General features: G+C 36.5%; 1 protein-coding gene across 1 annotated transcript in view; it reads right to left on the bottom strand.

Moving 5' to 3' along the window:
* Nucleotides 1-1,392: 1,392 nt before the first annotated feature.
* LOC113515546 (uncharacterized) overlaps nt 1,393-19,724 on the bottom strand; it is a 62,202-nt gene continuing 43,870 nt past the window's right edge. The window contains 7 exon segments of the mRNA XM_052893281.1: nt 1,393-5,453; nt 6,605-6,887; nt 7,954-8,340; nt 11,496-11,601; nt 12,345-15,907; nt 15,910-16,720; nt 17,161-17,279. Of these exon segments, the coding sequence (XP_052749241.1) occupies nt 5,171-5,453; nt 6,605-6,887; nt 7,954-8,340; nt 11,496-11,601; nt 12,345-15,907; nt 15,910-16,720; nt 17,161-17,279 (5,552 nt within the window). The 3' untranslated portion in view covers nt 1,393-5,170.

A 19,724-nucleotide genomic window follows, 5' to 3' on the forward strand; every position in this document is an offset into this window, starting at 1 on the left:
GCAAACGGCTTTAAATAAACTTAGTTCGGTGAGAATTAATATAATCTCTAAATATCCGCCTACTATTAAATATAGTTGCTCTCCACGTCTCTATTTCACTGTTACTTACATCTTTTAAAGCACGTAACAGACATACAGGCCATCTAGGAAATAGAATGAAAGTAGAATAAATGCGATCGAGAGTTTGCAGACAGAATTTGCGGGGTAACTACGGCCGACCGCATTTGTAATACAATAGTCCGTAAGCAAGTTGGTCTGAAAGTGTCTGTGTTATGGTGGTTTATTTTGTAATAGATAATAATAGAATGGTCACCCCGCCTGCGCTAACGGTATACCCTGGCGGGGCACCAGTCATGGATTAGGTAAAAATTAAAAGGCAGGCCAGTTAGCTCATCGTGATAAATACACCTAGAATTCAGCATAATGGTTTCCAAGAGGGACCACGCGGAAGTCGACCCGACGGGGTATATTGCTAGCAATGAGATTAGTACTCCGCATTATTAACAATCCCTTCCTTGTGTTATAATGGTAGCTCATTAAACAAAATTGAACACAAAATACTATTATAGATGACGCTAGTAGAATCGAGTCTTGTGGTTTTTGTTATTTTAAAATTAAAGATAATTTAAAAGAAATTTAAAAAAATTTGGCGAGTAGTTTTAATAACTTTTTACCGATATAGTAATAATTTATAATCATTTTATTCCTTTGTATTATAGAATTTTGCAAAAAAAAAATACAAACTAACAAGAAACACGTAAGTTACATTTCACCACGTGCGCAACTTGACGCGCTATCTGTCACTTCATTTTCCAAAAGGATGCTACTTTTATATTTTTCTCTGACGAGCGGAATATTGTTTATATAAGTATGTATTAGGATAGGTAGATATTAGTTTAATTTCGATGTAACCTAATTTTTACTTGATTACCAAAGAAAGAAAAAGATAACTATTATTTTTTTATTAATATCATGTTTTTATTAGCTATTATAGAATATTTAATTTTTTAACATCCTGGATAAAGAACTTGATGCTGTCCATTTAGAACAGAACTTACAACATATGATGCAGTAAATCTTCTCACCCATAATGACGAGTATATCAAGAATTAACAATGGTTTCCAAGAGGAATCCACGTAAAGATCGACTGAACAGTAACAACTTAACACAACAATTAAAACTCATTTTAAGAGCTCCTTATTTTAATTACCTACCTAATTCTTAATCTATGTAGGTACGTAATAAAATAAAAAATAATTTCCTCAGGCAGCTGGTTGCTATTCTATTTTTTATTGTTATTTAACATTATTGTCTTATGTGGTGTATTATTTTGTAATAATTTTATGAAATTATAATGTAGAATATGTAGGTACTAAATGAAATAAGAGATATTTAAATAAAACAGGTACATTTTATTGAAAAAAATATGTACACAGCAAAACAAATAAATAATCTTATATTGTATATTAGTCTATAAAACATTAATTTCATTGAAATAAAATACTATACATAACTACAATAAGATTATGTACATAATACCATCTCACGGGAAGTGCTATCTGACTATCAATATAATAAACAATATCCATTTAACATTAAATACTATGTCGATATCTGGAGTCACATTTATCATTTAGGAATTTTATGTGGAATCTCTAAGGTTAAAATACGATAATATAAAAACAGTAAGCTATGATAATTCCTTGATATAATATTTACCGGACATATCCAAAGATCACATAAAGTAGTTTCGCACATTGATAATATCTAACAATGAATGTCGATAACAAATTATCTATCAAATGTACTCATGGTATGTAACCTATAAGTTAACATTCTATCTAGAACTTTTTAGAAAATCTTTTACCATTATCACTTAAATATGTAATTTGAATATTATTAAAAAGCATTCTGAAATGTTCTAAAATAATCTCCCTTGTACCACAAATTAATTACTTATCTGATAAACGACACTTAGTACCTTATTTTCACTTTCACATTAGAACAATGAGAATCATCGTTATCATACATTTAGCACTATCCCAGCTATCAATATCTAACCGCGTCTATTTTATCGACTGCATGAAATTTAATAAAATTATCTAGTTGACCCTGAGTGTAGGTTTAAATAAATAAATTAACTAAACTGTTGCAGTTGAATTGAAGACAATGGACAATGATTATCATATTTTACGCATTTTTTTTCTTAGTTATTTTTTTTATTTAAACTTACATCGTATAGGATAGTGATTCAGGATACAGATACAGATCACGACGTCACTGCAGGGCTATTTAAATAGAAACTTGGCCATCCTTTCATGCAAAACTAAGCTGCCACGTTGATGTAATAAGTTTTAAAGATTATTTCGACAATTGATGACAATTTGTTTTTATCAAATATTAAGTAAATCGAAAAATGTACCTACCATATAGGTAACTACCTATATGGTAGGTACATTCAGTAAGTTACTTTGCGATATATTAAAAATAAGTGTAGTGTTCTGTGTTCCGGTAATTTAGGCCGTTTATAGATTGGTCGAGACAACTGCGATGTGGAAAATGTTTTCAAGACAATTACGATTATACTGAAACATTTGTAAACTCTTTTGGTATTACTCTACTAGGAATTAACTTGATCTACATGATAATGTGGCCTAAAATTGTCTTCACAAGTCATTGCATCACGCTGAACTCACCTATCGTATTAATCTAATTTTGATATACACTTAACGTCGATTGTCCTGCAGATGTCGCATCGCTACCTCATAACGGATTCGAACCATATTTCACTTAAGTTATCATATAACCACAGCAATTGATGAACGTGACCAATATAAGTATTAAAGATTAGGGTGATATTTTTATTTTTTAATAATAATTGTGATATTATTGTGATGTAATTTTTACTCATTTTCTAACATTCTTGCAAATTAAATTTGGCGTAAAAAAATGTTAGAAGAATTTCCCTTTGTTATCGTTAATTATAATTACAACAGTTATTTTGTTACCAGTTCCTTCAAACATCCATTTAATGTAAACACCTTATATATAATGTGTATTTCATAATCAGAAATTATAGTAGATTTTAAATACCTATAATGTATTATATCTTTCGCTTACGGAATACACATATGTATATATAAAGTTACGCCTATATTTCACCGCACATGAGCATGTATTTCAAAACTGTAAGACTATAATGTACTTAATTCTTATTATATTACTATTTTTATACTTTTTAAATTTTAATAGAATTTAATTAGTGCAAATAAAACTGATATGAACATAATATTTTTACCACTAACTTTATATGTAGCTTTCGTATTAAATAAGTAGGTGTTAAAAAACAAATTTTGAAATTATATCGACCGAGTATTTTTCTCTAATAAATTAAGAATTTGTTCAAATTATTTTTGATTCTTATTGGTCGAGAAATGCCGTATGTAACTGTAATTAATGTGTAGGCCCATTTTGTTTTGTTCCAGAAAATGTTACGAATGTCATACAAAATGTATAAAACTATTAATTAATACAACACCGTATCTACTTTAGTCGTAACATCTAGTTAGATCATTCAGATTCGTATCAAGTGGCATTCGTTTAAAATAGAGTAAAGGTACCACATTTTTCGTCTATTAAGTCTAGCATTTTAATACAATAACAAAAGTATAAAATTGTTAACACAAACAAGTACCATATTATAATTATTGAAAAAAGTTGTGTACTTATTTATTATGTAACTAAAACAATGTCGACAGGTAATACGCGATGTCAACGAACGCCAGGCCAGTGTTATTGTCAATTACCTTTCCTATATTATCTACATTTTAATATGCTCAATATTTTGACTAGAAATCATGTTATACTTATTACTCTCTAACAAAACACATAAATTTACACGACATATAGCATAATTTCTTATCAATTTACATTTTATTATAAATTGTACAATACATCGATGACAAGTATGGAATTTTATTAATTCACAATAATTATATTGACAGCAATCTACTAATATTTACTCATTATCCTTATTAAATAATTTGCAACAATAATGATTTAAAATCACGACTGTTACCTACCTACTGTTACCTAAACATTATCTACATTTTATAAAATTTCGACAACGCTGTCAAATTTACAGTATGTATTTTTAGTATAATACATACACGGAAGCGTATCCACAAATTATATTAGGAACCCATAATGCCCAAAGGGAATTTTGATCCGATGTTGATAAAAACCATTTTACGGAGACGACACATAAAATTAATAGACGTCTCCATTTATAAAATAAGGAATGATTAATCACTACTTAGTACTTTTTTGAAACATATAATAAGTAAGAAATAGAATCCAATTTCCAAACAGTCAATCTCAATATTTCACTAACTAGTGTTTTTATAAACTATGATACCTACATATCAGTAAAATCTACATATTGTAAACGCTAATTGTGATGCATTTCACAGGAATATGCAAGTATATTGCATTTGATAAAGTTCATTATGTTAGTTAGTGTCGTGTGATCCTTTTTGTGGCGTTTTGTGGTAGCACCCATTTCAGAATACACATTCGCGTTAACAAATATGTTTTCTAATTTAAAATTTCATGTTAGATATAAGTGTTGACTAAATTGCACTGAGATGTCCTTTAAGACTAAAATCACATTTAACGGATGGTTCGACGCGAATCTACCGCATCGAATATCCTGTATCTCCGCTGAATATATTTAATTGTACTGTAACGGATGCGAGCCGCATGATTTGGCACACAAACAATCTGGTTTGTCAAGGTCATGCGTAATCTCTTAAAATTATGCGCCCAATCACATAATCGATTTCAGTTAAGCTTATGACACTCAAGCCTGCATACATAAATTAAGCTTCGAAATATAAATTTAATAAAAAAAAAAGAAACTAAATCCACAGATTAATTTATCGGAGTCTAATCGACAACTTCCGCATAGCATGTTTTCTTATAAAACGCACAACACTTGACATACAGAACAGCACGGGAGATACGTGACGGAACTCCTACTTTAATGTGGTGCTAGCCTAAAGATGTCGATTCCTCGAGAGGTACATGGCTGCTATCTATATTATCCGACAAAATACAAAAAGAATCTAGTTGTACTGTGAGTTGAACCGCTGCTCGTGTTCGGCACGGTCATCGGGAACTACGCAATCTCGTACCTTCGGCGGGTTTGCTCGAATTTGACGCCCTTTTCCTATGTCGACGGGTACGACCACGGCCTGAGCGGGTTCGTCCAGCCCCCGTCCCAGTACTCGCAGTTGTTTTCTCCTCCTGCTCTTCTCCCCCTTCAGTCCCGTCTGCCCCGCCCTCCGCTGCTTCTCCCTCCGCAGTTCCTTGACCACGAGCACTCTTTTTGTCGAGTTCAGCCATCGCCTCCTGAATAGCGTTCTCCAGAAGCGCGTTCAATTTTCTACTCCTGTAGCAATACATATAGAAGATGAAACCTAAAATCTCGATATAATGAACATGACATAATTAAATTGAACATATCTGGAATACTACCTAGCGTAAGAAACCATTAAATGACGAATCGCAAAGAAAGGACCTGACGGCACACTTGTTTCTATCTTTGGGTTGGGTTAATCTCACAACAAAATTACAATAAATACAGTTAAACAAATAATAATATAAATATAATTTAATAATGTATGATTGAGTACAATATATATGTATATGTTCATTTTACTTACACGTTGGAGTACTTTAAGTAGTGAGGCACACGTCTTTGGCTTTTATAGGTATGTATAATTTACTAACGCGGATGATTCAAATGGAATGCAGGTGTGAAATGCCGGCCTGCGACCAGCATAGTATGCGAGAGTGTGCTACTCACTCGTGTAGGTCGGAGTACGCCTTGAATCTTCGCTGAGCGTGTTCAGGCGGATGACCGTGTGTGAGTGCGAGTGGGCGGTACTCACTTGCGTAGGTTGGAGCGCGCGGCGTGGTGCGCCTCGAGCCCCTCGCTGAGCGTGAGCAGGCGGCGGCCGTGTGTGAGTGCGAGTGGGCGGTACTCACTTGCGTAGGTTGGAGCGCGCGGCGTGGTGCGCCTCGAGCCCCTCGCTAAGCGTGAGCAGGCGGCGGCCGTGTGTGAGTGCGAGTGGCGGTACTCACTTGCGTAGGTTGGAGCGCGCGGCGTGGTGCGCCTCGAGCCCCTCGCTAAGCGTGAGCAGGCGGCGGCCGTGTGTGAGTGCGAGTGGCGGTACTCACTTGCGTAGGTTGGAGCGCGCGGCGTGGTGCGCCTCGAGCCCCTCGCTAAGCGTGAGCAGGCGGCGGCCGTGTGTGAGTGCGAGTGGCGGTACTCACTTGCGTAGGTTGGAGCGCGCGGCGTGGTGCGCCTCGAGCCCCTCGCTAAGCGTGAGCAGGCGGCGGCCGTGTGTGAGTGCGAGTGGCGGTACTCACTTGCGTAGGTTGGAGCGCGCGGCGCGCGAGCCCCTCGGTGAGCAGGCGGCGGCCGTGTGTGAGTGCGAGTGGCGGTACTCACTTGCGTAGGTTGGAGCGCGCGGCGTGGTCGCCCCTCGAGCGTGAGCAGGCGGCGGCCGTGTGTGAGTGCGAGTGGGCGGTACTCACTTGCGTAGGTTGGAGCGCGCGGCGTGGTGCGCCTCGAGCCCCTCGCTGAGCGTGAGCAGGCGGGCGGCGGGCAGCGCGGTAGCGGCAGGCTCCCCGAACCAGCGCACGCGCCAGCGACCGTCGGCGCCGCGCGCCTGCACCACGCCGGGCCACGAGGCGAACCCCCGCGCCGGCCCCCACACCACGTCGCCGGCCGAGAACTTGCGCGCCCCGCCCCCACCCTCATCGCCGTCCCCGCCGGCCCCCTCCCCGCTGCTAGCTGCCTCCTCCTCGCTCTTGCCATCTACCGACGGTCGATGCGGTTAGCGTCGCCCACTTACATTCTCCACGTTACCATTACGTTACGTACGTTACCGAACCATAATAGATAAAATTCAATCAAAAAAATAATTTGCATTTGAAATTTACTATTATTCTATTGTAACAGATATATTACATTTTTTCTTGCGAATCTTAGAACTTATGTATGTTTATTAGATTAAATTCATTCCCTCAACCGTAAAAGAAATAAAGTATTAATATGAAAAAATTGTGCTTTACTTACAATGATGATCAGATGAAATGATGATGGCTTTACAATGATGCGTTAGTAATGGAATCCCAATTTGTGAGCCAATTTTGTTACTTCGAGTGTGGTGCAATGGAAAGCGACAGAAAGCCGGGTGAGAACGTTTGAACGCTGCACGTCACTTTTTTTTTATTCTGATTAGTTTCCAGTACACCCTTTATTAACAGCTGTATCTTGTATTAACCCAACCAAAAGAAAACCAATGACCAATAGTATCGCATTATGTAGAAGCTGAAATGACATACCACAATACACATTGTTACGTATTCGTTTAATACTATAAACATATAAGTTCAATTTAGTATAATCGCTGGCGTGACTGTCAATCCAAAACCAATACAAGACACAACATTGTAATAATTTTGAATTTTGTTAGCTGTGGCTAAAGCGTGAGATGGTTCTGGATATATTAGTATACTGTGGCAGTAAGTTTCAATAGAAAAGTGATAAAGTTTAGAAGGGACCGTCGTATTTGTCGTTCAAGAAAAGAGAGTACGGTTCGTAGTAGTGTGTACCTGTTATTATGATGGTGCCAGTACATAAAATACGAAACATTTAACATTAAATTATTTACTAAATTAGTATATTTATACTATATATTTACATACAATAACATGGTATCTTCAATTTGGTCGATAGATAATTTAAAAATCAGTGATTTTATAACACGACAGAGCTAACTGAACAAATAGGTCCCAAGATTGCATTGAAAAATCTAAATTAGATAGCAAAGAATCCAAAGCGTAGCAAGATCAATACACCCATGAAAAGCAGCACTTACCATCACTGGAACCTAAGCTATGTCTGTCAAATACTTTTTGAATAGCTGATGCGTCCGTACTCGTCCCTGAAGGGGGGAAATGTCTCGCTTGCCCTTTCTCAGGCGAAGAGATGGACATTGCGTCGTAGTCGGAATCTTTCGAAATTCCGTGAACCATACCATAATTAGACCTCATTATTTTGTCTGTTCTATAACTGGACCCATCACCAAAGTCGTTCTTTCTCTTATAGCTTTGCGTCCGGTCATAGTAACTAGACCCAACAGGAATTACATTGTGTTGATTATTTACTGACGATGGATTTACATTCATGTTGTAATGTAATTCGGTGGACTCAACAGAACTATGGGTACGGTTCTGTCGCATCAGTGGGACATTAGGCATCATACCTGAAATGAGAAATAAATAAAATATTAACTATTTTTTCATCAATATAATAAGGTCAAAGCATACGAATAATCAAAACATAATCGAAATAAGGATAGGTAAACGATGTTGATATTTTTTTTTTACCATTATTACATTTATATTTCATTATCTTATTACAAAACCCAGACTAAAGATAATATCAAAGTTAATACTAGGAATAATACACTATCGCTTAAAAGTATTAGGCCACCTAGTAAAATACATTTTGTAAAAGTTTTACTGAATGAAACTACTTCATAATTATTTTAACATGTTTATTAGCCATTTTCAGATATAACAAGAATTTAATTTTTAAATTTTGGACACATCTATGTGTCAACTTTTATTTTTAATGACAGCTTGATAAAAAGTCGAGTTTAGGAATTCTGGGCGTTGATATATCTTGCGACGTCCAGTTTTGCGGTCATCTGGAGGAGAAGGCTAAGATAGCTTCCAAAAAGTTAGGAGTGCTCTATTGAGCACTCCTAACTTTTTGGAATGAAATACCGTCTCACCCTATTGGGTGAGACGGTATTTCATACCGGAACACCGCCTGAAATTATATAATGCTCAAGTCAGACCGCATATGGAATACTGTTCTCACCTATGGGCAGGAGCGCCACAGTACCAACTCCTTCCGTTTCGACCGCATTCAAAGTCGGACGGCTCGAATTATTGACAGTCAACGCCTTATTGTCCGACTTGACCCATTGAAACTGCGCAGAGATGTTGCATCTCTGTGCATCTTCTACCGAATTTATCATGGGGAGTGTTCTGAGAAAATATTCGGATTGATACCCTGCTGCTGATTTTCACCACCGTACAACCCGCCATAAACTAAAGTTTCATCCCAATCATCTGGACGAGTGGCGGTTTTCCACCATGCGTTTTTCAAGGCACTTTCTTCCACGCACAACCATTCTTTGGCTTCCAGCAGCAGTATTTCCGAACCGATACGACAACATAACCTTCAAGAAAAGAGTATATTCCTTTTTAAAAGGCCGGCAGCACACCTGCAATGCCGCTGGTGTTGTGGGTGATCATGGGCGGCGGTAGTCACTTACCATCAGGTGAGCCGCATGCTCGTTTGCCCCCTGTGTTGTAAAAAAAAGCCTCACAAAGGTTCGGTAACCTAGCTCTAATTTTTCCAGTGTTGTCTTGGTAATCTTTTGTCATTCTTCTAACAGTTTATTCCACAAGTCTTCCTGAGATGTGGGACAACGTTTTTACACCTGTCTTTCCAACTGATTCTGATTCCTGACTGATCAACAATAGTTCTATGGGGTTTAAGTCAGGAGACTGTTGTTCTTTTCCTTTAAACAAATCTTTGTATAATCTTGACGTGTGTTTCGGATTATTTTCCTATTAATAATAATAATAAATCTTTTTTATTTTCACCTGATATACCTATATACCCATAGTTTACAGTTATTATTATTAAAATTTCCTATTGAAATACAAATCTCGGACCAATTAAATGAATTTCACAAGATACTGCACTATCCTCTAATATCTTTTTGTAACCTTCTTTTTTTTAAGACCCTTTGTATTTCCCTAAGATCTTCAACAGCCAGCCACCAACAGCCTTAAACCATCACAGACCCTCCGCAATGTTCAACTGAAACTAAAGAAGTACAAACGTCATTCACTCTTTCGTTTGACGTCCGTCTTACGAAAACTTTTCGTTTGGTTCCCAAAATTTCAAAATTTGATTTTCCGTCCAGAGGACCTTTTCCCAATCTGCTGTTATACAATTCTTGTGTTCTCTCGCCCAGTTAAGTCTCTTCTTTTTTTTAATAGATTTAAGTTGTGGTTTTGAGACCGCTATTCATTACTTGAGTCATGCGTCAAAGTCTTCTTTTAACTTGATATACTGACTGATTTATTACGATCCGCATTGAACTGTTCTGCTATTTCCGGTGCAGTTTATCGTCTATTTCGTTAATAACTATACTCAAATCTTCACTCGAAGTTGTGGCTCTCGGTATGGCTGAACGATGTTTGTTGCAAATTGTTCCCTCAGCCGCAAACTTCTTAACGATGTAGTCTACAGTTTTTCTTGGTATCTACTGTAATCTTGAAATCTCATAACTACTTTTATCGGATTTATGAAGACCGATTATTATGCGCTTGATCTCTTGGGAATATTCCTTAGTTTTACCGATTTTCTTCAAAATATGAAACTCAGAAGTGAAAAACAAAAAAATTGAGAAACTTAAGTACTTAGACATGGAGAGCGTGTTTTCTGGTCAATCGACATCACATAACTAATGTAAAATATTTGTAGTAGTTATTCTATATTTTATATGTGTTTATTTTTCAATAGCTAAATCAAAACAAACTTGCGATTTCAAAGATTAACTTCAAATAAATTTCGACAATAACACTATTATGATTTTATGACCAGGAGTCGACAAATAACAATAAGCTGTTTACGATTGCATTGTAGAGTATTTTGCAGTAAGCAAAGCAGGTAAGCAAGTATTTTTCAGTGTTATACAAACAATGAAACCTAATAAATGATCTCTTTAAAATGTATTCTTTGTAACTTAAACAAAACACAAATGGCTAAATACTTTTGAGGGGTATTGTATATATAATACGGTCTGCTGATGACCTAATAATGTAAAATCTATCAGCTGATGAGTGGAAACTTTTTTCATTTTTTCATCATAAGATCTCAAAACTAGAAACTTTGAGCTTTAAAATCCTTTATTTTAATTTCAATACGACCGTTTTTAAAAATACAGCTTCTTGAAAAACCTTTAAAAAAATTTGGCATTTTTTTCTGATCCCTTAATTTTTTCCACTAGTGTACAACATAGAATGGCAAACAAGCTGACGGCCCACCTGATGGAAAGTGGTAACCGTCGCCTATAGACATGAGCAGTACCATGGACATAACAGAGTATACTGTTTCGCCCATGATACCCCCATGCGTTGCCATTCCTGAGGACTCAGGTGTTATTCCTCTGTACCCAGTAAATTCACGCCATATCCCACCCTTCAAACCAAAACACAGCCATGCAAACACAACTCCTTCACGGTTGAAACACGAATGAGACAGAGGTACCCAAGCAATTGACTTTTGTACAAAGTTTCCCTCTGGTACATACACATACTAAATAACACTCACTTTGGGTTTCATTATCAGAATTGAAGTCATTACGAGGCGTAGACCAAGACTGTTCTCGTGACTCAGCCATGTCCTGCTCACTGCTCGACACGCATTGTACCATAGCCTGGAAAGCGATATATATTTTTATTAAAAAGTAAATCAATAAAATATTATATAAAAATAAATAATATATTAAAAATATATAACTTACTATAGATTCAGGCTCCATATTCGTTCGATAAATATTTAGATAATTTATACAAAAACTTTTCTAACATCTGTTTATGTATAAACAAAAGATAGTCTATGCTATTAGAAACAAAAGGTGTTTAATATTACAAATAGAGTTATTATAGAGTTTTGTTAAACACTGTTTAGATAAAAAGTACCTTAAATATTGTTCTAGTAAAACCAATGTAATGTAAATTATGTACAAAAAAGATTTTACAATACAATACCATTATAGTTTATTATAACATACACATAACATATATATTGGAAAACAACAATCCAAATACTAGGTGTATTTGGATTGGACACTACATTTACTTCGCTTAAAATATTCAGGCGAATATCCAAATTTCAAAATGTTGTTTTTACTCCAAATTCACTGAATTTTATTTTAATTACAGAAATATTTACTTGTCTAGCTCAGGATTATATACTGTTTACTGCTATATTAACGGATTATATGGCCCAACTTGCGTCTACGTAATTGCTACGTGTTGAATATCAAGGATCGAAAATAGCTCGTCCTCTGACATGAAGGCCAAAAACCAAAACGATTGATTTAAACCGTTACAGCATTAAAGACAACAAACAAACAGAAACTCACATATTTCTAATATCAGTAATAAAAATACTCACGGACGAGTTGGCATCAACTGGTTCAGGCGACTTGGTAGTGGTGTCGGCATAGTTGGCCTGCGTAGAGAGGCAGCGTGCATGGGCGTGCAAGCGAGGACTAGCAGCCGGCTCGGGCGCGCCCAGCGGACTTAGCGTCGTGGTGTCGGGCGGGCTGCAGCCGTTGCCGCCCGCCTGCGCTGCCTGCGAGCCCTGCGGTGGTGACTTGCCGCGCTGTTGGTTCACAAGCGTCTGTGTTGACACCGAGTGTCGCACGTACGAACCGAACCCGCCCTGCACCTGTCCTTGCCCCCCTCCCGGACCAAACTCGTTCATAAACTTGGGATAACCTTCCGAATTTTCCACCTTAACCTCATTCTCAGAAGGCATGTGGTTGAAAACGGATTGATGTTTATCATCTTTCGGCTCTTCAGGTTGTCCATTCTCTTGCGGCATCTCTATGAAGTTTCTCACTTTCTGACCAGGAATTTGCTTGTGAGCGAGTAGAACATTGGGGTCTATGCTTAACCGCGACGAATTGCCGCCTTGCAAATTAGTCGTTATCGACGACATCTGAGTATTATGAGAGGTTGAGACGAGCGTTGTCTGTTGCTGCACTATTGTCGTATTTTGTTGTACAAAAGTTGAGTTGCTTCTATTATTCGAAGCCGACGCCATCGAAACTTGTTTCGGAGATAAAGGAACCATCAATGTTTGTCCCATCTGATTTGTTTGAATGAACTCCTGTGTCTGGACATTACCTGATCTAACTTGTGAGTTATTGAATGCAACATTAGTGGGACTCAAATTAGCAAGTAAGGGGCTCAGTTGTCCGTTAAAATTGGGACTACTCATCATAACTTGATTATTAGGAGACAAAAATTGAGCACCAGGGCTATGTTGCGATTGGATTATCTTTCCTTGTTGATTTTGAGCTCGAATTACCATACCGCCGTTGGCTCCTGCTGTGAAAACACTAGGATTTTGAACAGGAGTCAAAACGTTCTGACCATTAACCGTTTGCAACTGTAACTGCATTGGCATTCCTGTTGAATTATCCTGAATGATTGCTCCATCGGCAGTCATAACCATTCCACCGAGATTTGGCACAATAAATTGTTGAAAAGCGGGGAAGTTTTGCATAACACTACTAGCATTGTTTATTAAATTCACAGGTTGTAATAAATTTATTTGTTGTGATGGTGATGTGTTTGCAATTATCTGTTGAGAGCCAAAGTTGTTTGAGCTCCCTTGTCCATTCATGACAATATGCGCTGGCGTACCTGATTTACCAGGAACTATTGTTAATGCCTGCAATACCGGTGTTGGTGATATATTATTGTTAGGTGATAATTGGAAACTGCGTGGAGAAAACTGCGGACTAGAATTATGCTGTGGTGATGTATGATGTACCATTAAATTATTAGGATTTTGCTGTGGTGCTGTAATCTGTAAAACATTTGTGATATTTGCAGTTTGATTTTTCTTTTTCTTACTTCTCTTTTTCAAACTTTCAGGAGAAAGCATAGCAACTCCCTGGACATAATTTTGGCCATTTTTCAAATCAATTGGTCTTGAATTTTCATTGGGAGATTGGCCAGAAACAATGCCCCCAGTTACTATTTGCGGTAATACCGGATTTTGTTGAACAACTTGCCCATCTACCGCTACCATTGGCGGTTGGAAAACAAATGGGGTCGGTAAAGTATTTACAACAACCGTAGGCTGATTTACAATCGGTTGGACCCCACCTACTGCAGGCACTACTTGAGTTATAGATGTGGTCACATTGGTTACAATATTATTCGAATTTTGTATTGGTGACATCGTGGTTGAAGTTTTTGGAGGAGGTGGAGGCATTTGATTATTTGACACAATTATTTGGCCAGTTGATGAAATTAATATTTGTCCAGGTGTAGTCGATGGTCTTCTAGTCGTCTGAGGAATTGTATTTGTTGGTGTACTATTCACTTCAGATTTTGAAGGCAAACTTCCAATGACATTTTGAACCATTTCTAAAGGAGATTTCGATATCATATTCTGTGCTGTGGTACCAGCTATATGTAATGGATAACTCGTTGGCAGATTTACTGAATTTATGAAAGGATCAGGTTGATTATTTGGAATAGCATATGTTGTAGCTAAGTTTACACTAGGCGGTGGCGGAGGCCTTATAAAATTCGCTTGTGATGCGTTAATTGACGTAGTAGCTGTATTTGCTTTACCAGCTAAAACGGAAGTGACAGTGTCTCGAGTAACTGAAAATCCACTTGCCATTGTAGTTACAAATGTTTGCACATAACACGCTTGTATTAAAGAATGAGCTGGTCCTCCGCCCAAATGAGGAGGCGGACAGTAACCAGGCATAGAATTTTCTATTCTTCTTCTATCAGGTCTAAATATTTCGTGTGATGATTTTAATCCGGGTTTCACGCCAACCATTGATATGTTATCCACTTCCATTAGATTTTTATTCACATTGTGATTTGATATGAAATGCATCATTTGAGTTCCTGTAATTGATTGATTGTTGGGTGGTCCTGGAGAATTATAGTGATGGTACATTTGGTTACTATTTGGGGTTGAAGGATTGCTATTAAAATTATCTCTACATGAACCAGAGTATGCGGGACTTGGTATCGGGAATGTACAATTTTGCTGTAACTGTGATCCACCACTCCCATTACTGTGAGGAGTATCGGTACTGCGAGAACTGTTTGATAACGTAGGTGATGGTTCAGGTGGCTGTAACGTTTCTGTTGGCGAAACGTTACTAGTACTCACTGTCCCGGCTTGAATAGGACCACAATTTTCGTTAATTACAGGACTTCGTTCAACAAACGTAGAAGATGTTACTGGATTATCCTCAAAGCAATGTTTAGGACTAGAAGTGGGTGGATGGCCCTCAAAATCTGTTTTGAAAACATTATTTTTCATATATTTTAACCGCATATGATTATCCGAGAAATCAGAATTGCCTTTCAACGACATGTTACAACTTTTGTAACACTGTGGCATAGTATTTTCTATGGCTTTATCTGACAATACACTACTGTCAGGTGTATGGTTCGGTGAAGGTGAGGGATTTGGAACCATAGTGTTTCTGTAAAGAGTTTCACAAGACTTTGTCGTTGACTTAGATGTCTTTTCATTCTGGTTTTGACTATGAGGACCATAACAATTATTACAATTTTCATATTGATTACTGTCAAATGAAGAATTGATCCCTACTTGCCTAGATATAGTGTTGTTCAATAAGACAGTTTGTTGTGCTAAATATCCATTAGGATCATCCATGAAGGATGGGACATTGTTATTTGGGATATCATCACATTTAGGATCTTGAATCATTCGCATACCATTAGCTCCGAATGTCATTACTTTATTTTCAGTGGGACTAGGTTTCTTTTTAGCACCTTTGCCATTATTTTTCATCTTTTTCTTACCGACATCCACAGTAGGCCACTGTTGAGGCAACATATTGTAATGCTGGGGTAATGGAGGCACTCTAGTACACATGGTTTGATTCATGATGTGTTCGTTATTTGTGAACGAATTATAAGAGCCAGTAGAATCTTCTGATATATATTTGATTCTTCATAATCTATATTATCAATCTTGTGGGTTTTCAAATTTGGACTGGTCATTGAATTAGAATCATTTCTTTTTACTTGCCAAGGCGGAGTTTTAGCAGGATTTGTTTTTACAACAGCGCCGTTCTGTATCACTAATTGGGCCTGTGGTACATATTGGTTTTGAGTCTTATTTTGATTAACATTATCAGCCAACTGTGTTCTAAAGCCTTTCATGGCCATTTCGATTTGTTTTTGATTCTGTTGTATAAAAATTTGTTGTTGTTCATTAATTTTTTGCATTACTTCTGGGGTCAAGGGTTGATTCAAACCACAAAATATCTGAGATTCCTCCTCCTTAATAGGATATTTTACCGTATTTGTACCAGGTATTATGGGTATATCCTTTTTTTCTTCTTTATTATCCAGATCTACAGGAGCGTTAGGTATAACACCCACAACATTCTTAAAGTTAGTGGTTTGCTTATTGAACCCTGTATTTACGCCAATAATTTGTCCGTTCGTTCCTAATACTGGTAAACCAACATTAATAGAAGTATTGGATGTACCCGAAGATGGTTGGTTTGTCTTTTGTCCATTTTGTCCATCTAGGTTCTCTTGTTGTTGTTGTGTTATCCAACCGCTACTCACAGTAAGATAGTGCGAACTCCTTTGTACCTGTGTTTCCTGTTTGACGTCGTTGTCGTGGGAAATGGCATTTAAGACGTTTTGTGGCATAGATGTAAATGTAGATACGGGTTGTCCGCTATTAATACGATGCTGTCCTATTCCTGGAGAGATAGTTCTATTGTGATCGTTCTCTTGAGACTGAAAGACAAATAAAAATATTATTTAGAGATTATAACGTATACAACAAAATAATATTTCAATATATTTCCGCGAATCCTTTATAATAATTAGACGCCTTAAATAGGTACCATCTAAGTTGGGAGATTAAAGTGTTGTCTATTAAAAATCAACAGACAATTTCTCTATTTTTATTTTGTTTTATAATTTATACAAGTGGATGAAGTGAAGTGATACCAGGGATGGTGAAACAAAACCAAATACATTGTATAACATACTATTCAGTATGTATGTACATAAAAGACGTAATCAATTAATCGCGTGTTTTCCTGAGTTATTAAACAGCTACCATTACAGAACACAAATATTAAGTATCGATATAAATATAATCGCAATAGTGCTGCGTGCTGCTGGCAGCATTTCGGCTTTCTTAATATTATGAATATGGAAATATTATATACCTTGAATTCGTTAAAAGGTCGTTCCCTCTGTACTACGATTTGAGATACACTCATGTTCGGTGGAAATCCAGGCCTTTTCTTCATTTTCTTTTTCAAAACAGCTACTTCTGTATTTGATCCTGCAATAGAACCATAGATATTCTGTTATATAATTACAATGCTATTGTAAATTAAATACATCCTTACAAATGTTATAATTATGAAAATAAATTTGTTTATTTATTCCTTTAAGTGTCTTAACGGTTTAACCAATCACTACGAAATTTGGTATACACGTATGGGATGGAGAAGAATAGAAGCTACTTTTTATTCCAGTCAGTAAATATATCTCGGTTACGCGGAGAAAGTCTCGGAAAGGCTAGTATGGAGTAACAAAAACGTATTTTTTGTTAATTTCAATACCATATAATTAATAAATATATTAATATATGTTATAAATTAATAAAATGTAACAAATTACAAAAGTCGATAGACATCTGGTGGCACTAAATTATAAATCATGGTGTATCTATCATAAAACTTTATTATATACAAATTTTATACAAGGGATAATGTAAGCGATAATAAATTAATTGTTATAACGCTACTAACCATGTTAATATCTTTATAAACAAGTCATAAAATTATTCTATGTCGAAATAAAATGGGAGGTCACTTCGCCGGGAAACATTAACGAGGAGAAACTAAAACGCAATTATTAAAACAATAGCTGTTTTGGCTTCCTTCCCTCGCGTGATTTTTAATACAGTCCCCAAGGCCCAAGTCGTTTTTAATTAAGTTATTTCATATTTTTTAATTTAATAACCCATTACACCCTTTATCAATAAATATGATATAATAAACGACTTTTATATATTAAATAAACTATCAGTAGTGTTAATTTTTTTTACAACTTTAATCTCTAAATACTCCGAACTGTATTTTACGTAGAGACATTGAATTATACCTGTGTACTCCGTAAAAGACCTAGGGTATAGATAATAAAGTTTCAAACTTTTTACCGTGCTTATATAAAATGTGATATGTAAAATAATCCTATCAAGTAAACCATAAAATACATGAGATAAATACAAGTACAACAATGTACGTAAAGTCATTGAAAGAGACGTGGGGAGCGACCGAGTGACTTTGCGTCGTTCTCCAGACGACCTAATAATTTAAAAGTATATTAAAGCTATTCAAAGTTATTTCTTCAAATAACCATTTTTGTATATTTCAAGCATTTTTTAATACCAATAATAGCAAATTTTTTTTAAGAAATTATATATTTGAATAGATTTTTAAATAATATACGAATAATTTACATACTTACTTTCCATTAGTAATTAAACCGAAACCAATATTGGAATAATAAATAAAATCAAGCCACACAATAACTAGTAGTGTATTCAAGCGATAATAAAATCTATTAAAACATTTCCCCTTATCGACATTCATTTCCGAGGGAAACTGCGAACGACCCAGATTGTGGGCGAGGGAAATGGAAAATAAGCGATTCCACAACAAATCGGAAGAGGAGAGAGCACCGATCATCGACCCATTGATATGTAAACCAAGTATGACCAAGATTGAGTACATTATAGATTATAAACACGCTTTATGATGTTAAGTAGGTAATTAAAAGTTACAATTAGGTTTCACAAAGTTATTACGGTTGCTTTAATTATACGTCGTAACAACTTTTTCTAAAATAATAAGCAAACCTATAGAGATGAAAAGTATATCAGTCTTGTAATTCGATAGCGCTTCATAATTAGTTAGCGAGCCGAGAATAATACCGTTATCTATTTGCACATTATCTGGCAGATTTGCAATTAAAATACGGGTTGTATGCGAAGCGAGCCGAGGGTGGTCTCCGAGGCGCTGGGCGCCGGGGTGTCAAGCCCGTGGCATGGGGCGGGTGTCGCAGTCGAGCGGGCGAGGCGACGGGTGGCGCGACTCGTCAGATCAATAGTCGGAGGGGCGCGCGCCCACGCCACCGGCCGCTCTGCACCACCGCCGATTGTTTCAAATTACACCGGTCTTTGTTCCCGCCACTGATCGAGTCGCCTGCGTTTTTGTTTGCTCTAAACGGCCGCCTTCCTTTACGGTAATTACGCAATTCTGTGGCTTGCAGTATAGACTTCCCGATTTGCTACATCGTTCGCTCTTAACGGCTACTCTTGTTTACGGGCATACTTTTCTCATTGCGGTATTTTACTGTAATCGATTACATTGTGATATCCATTTAAAATATATAATTTATGCGAAATACTTTTTATGTGCGAATAATAATACATATCATTATTCAATGGGAATTAATTCTGTGAATAAGTGTTGGTCAAATAATGCAGCGTAACGATATAAATAAAATTACCGCTAATGATACCTATTGTTTACGAGGATGTTACTAATAAAGTAAAAAATAATAATATAATCATATATCATATCACTACATAGTATAAAACAAAATCACTGTCGCTGTCTGTCCGTTCCTATGTATGCTTTTATGTATCTTTAAAACTACGCAACGAATTTTGAAACGGTTTATTTTAATAGATAGAGTGATTCAAGAGGAAGGTTTA

This window comes from Galleria mellonella, unplaced genomic scaffold (assembly GCF_026898425.1).
Source record: "Galleria mellonella isolate WM207_F2 unplaced genomic scaffold, CSIRO_AGI_GalMel_v1 utg173, whole genome shotgun sequence".
Lineage (NCBI taxonomy): Eukaryota > Metazoa > Arthropoda > Insecta > Lepidoptera > Pyralidae > Galleria > Galleria mellonella.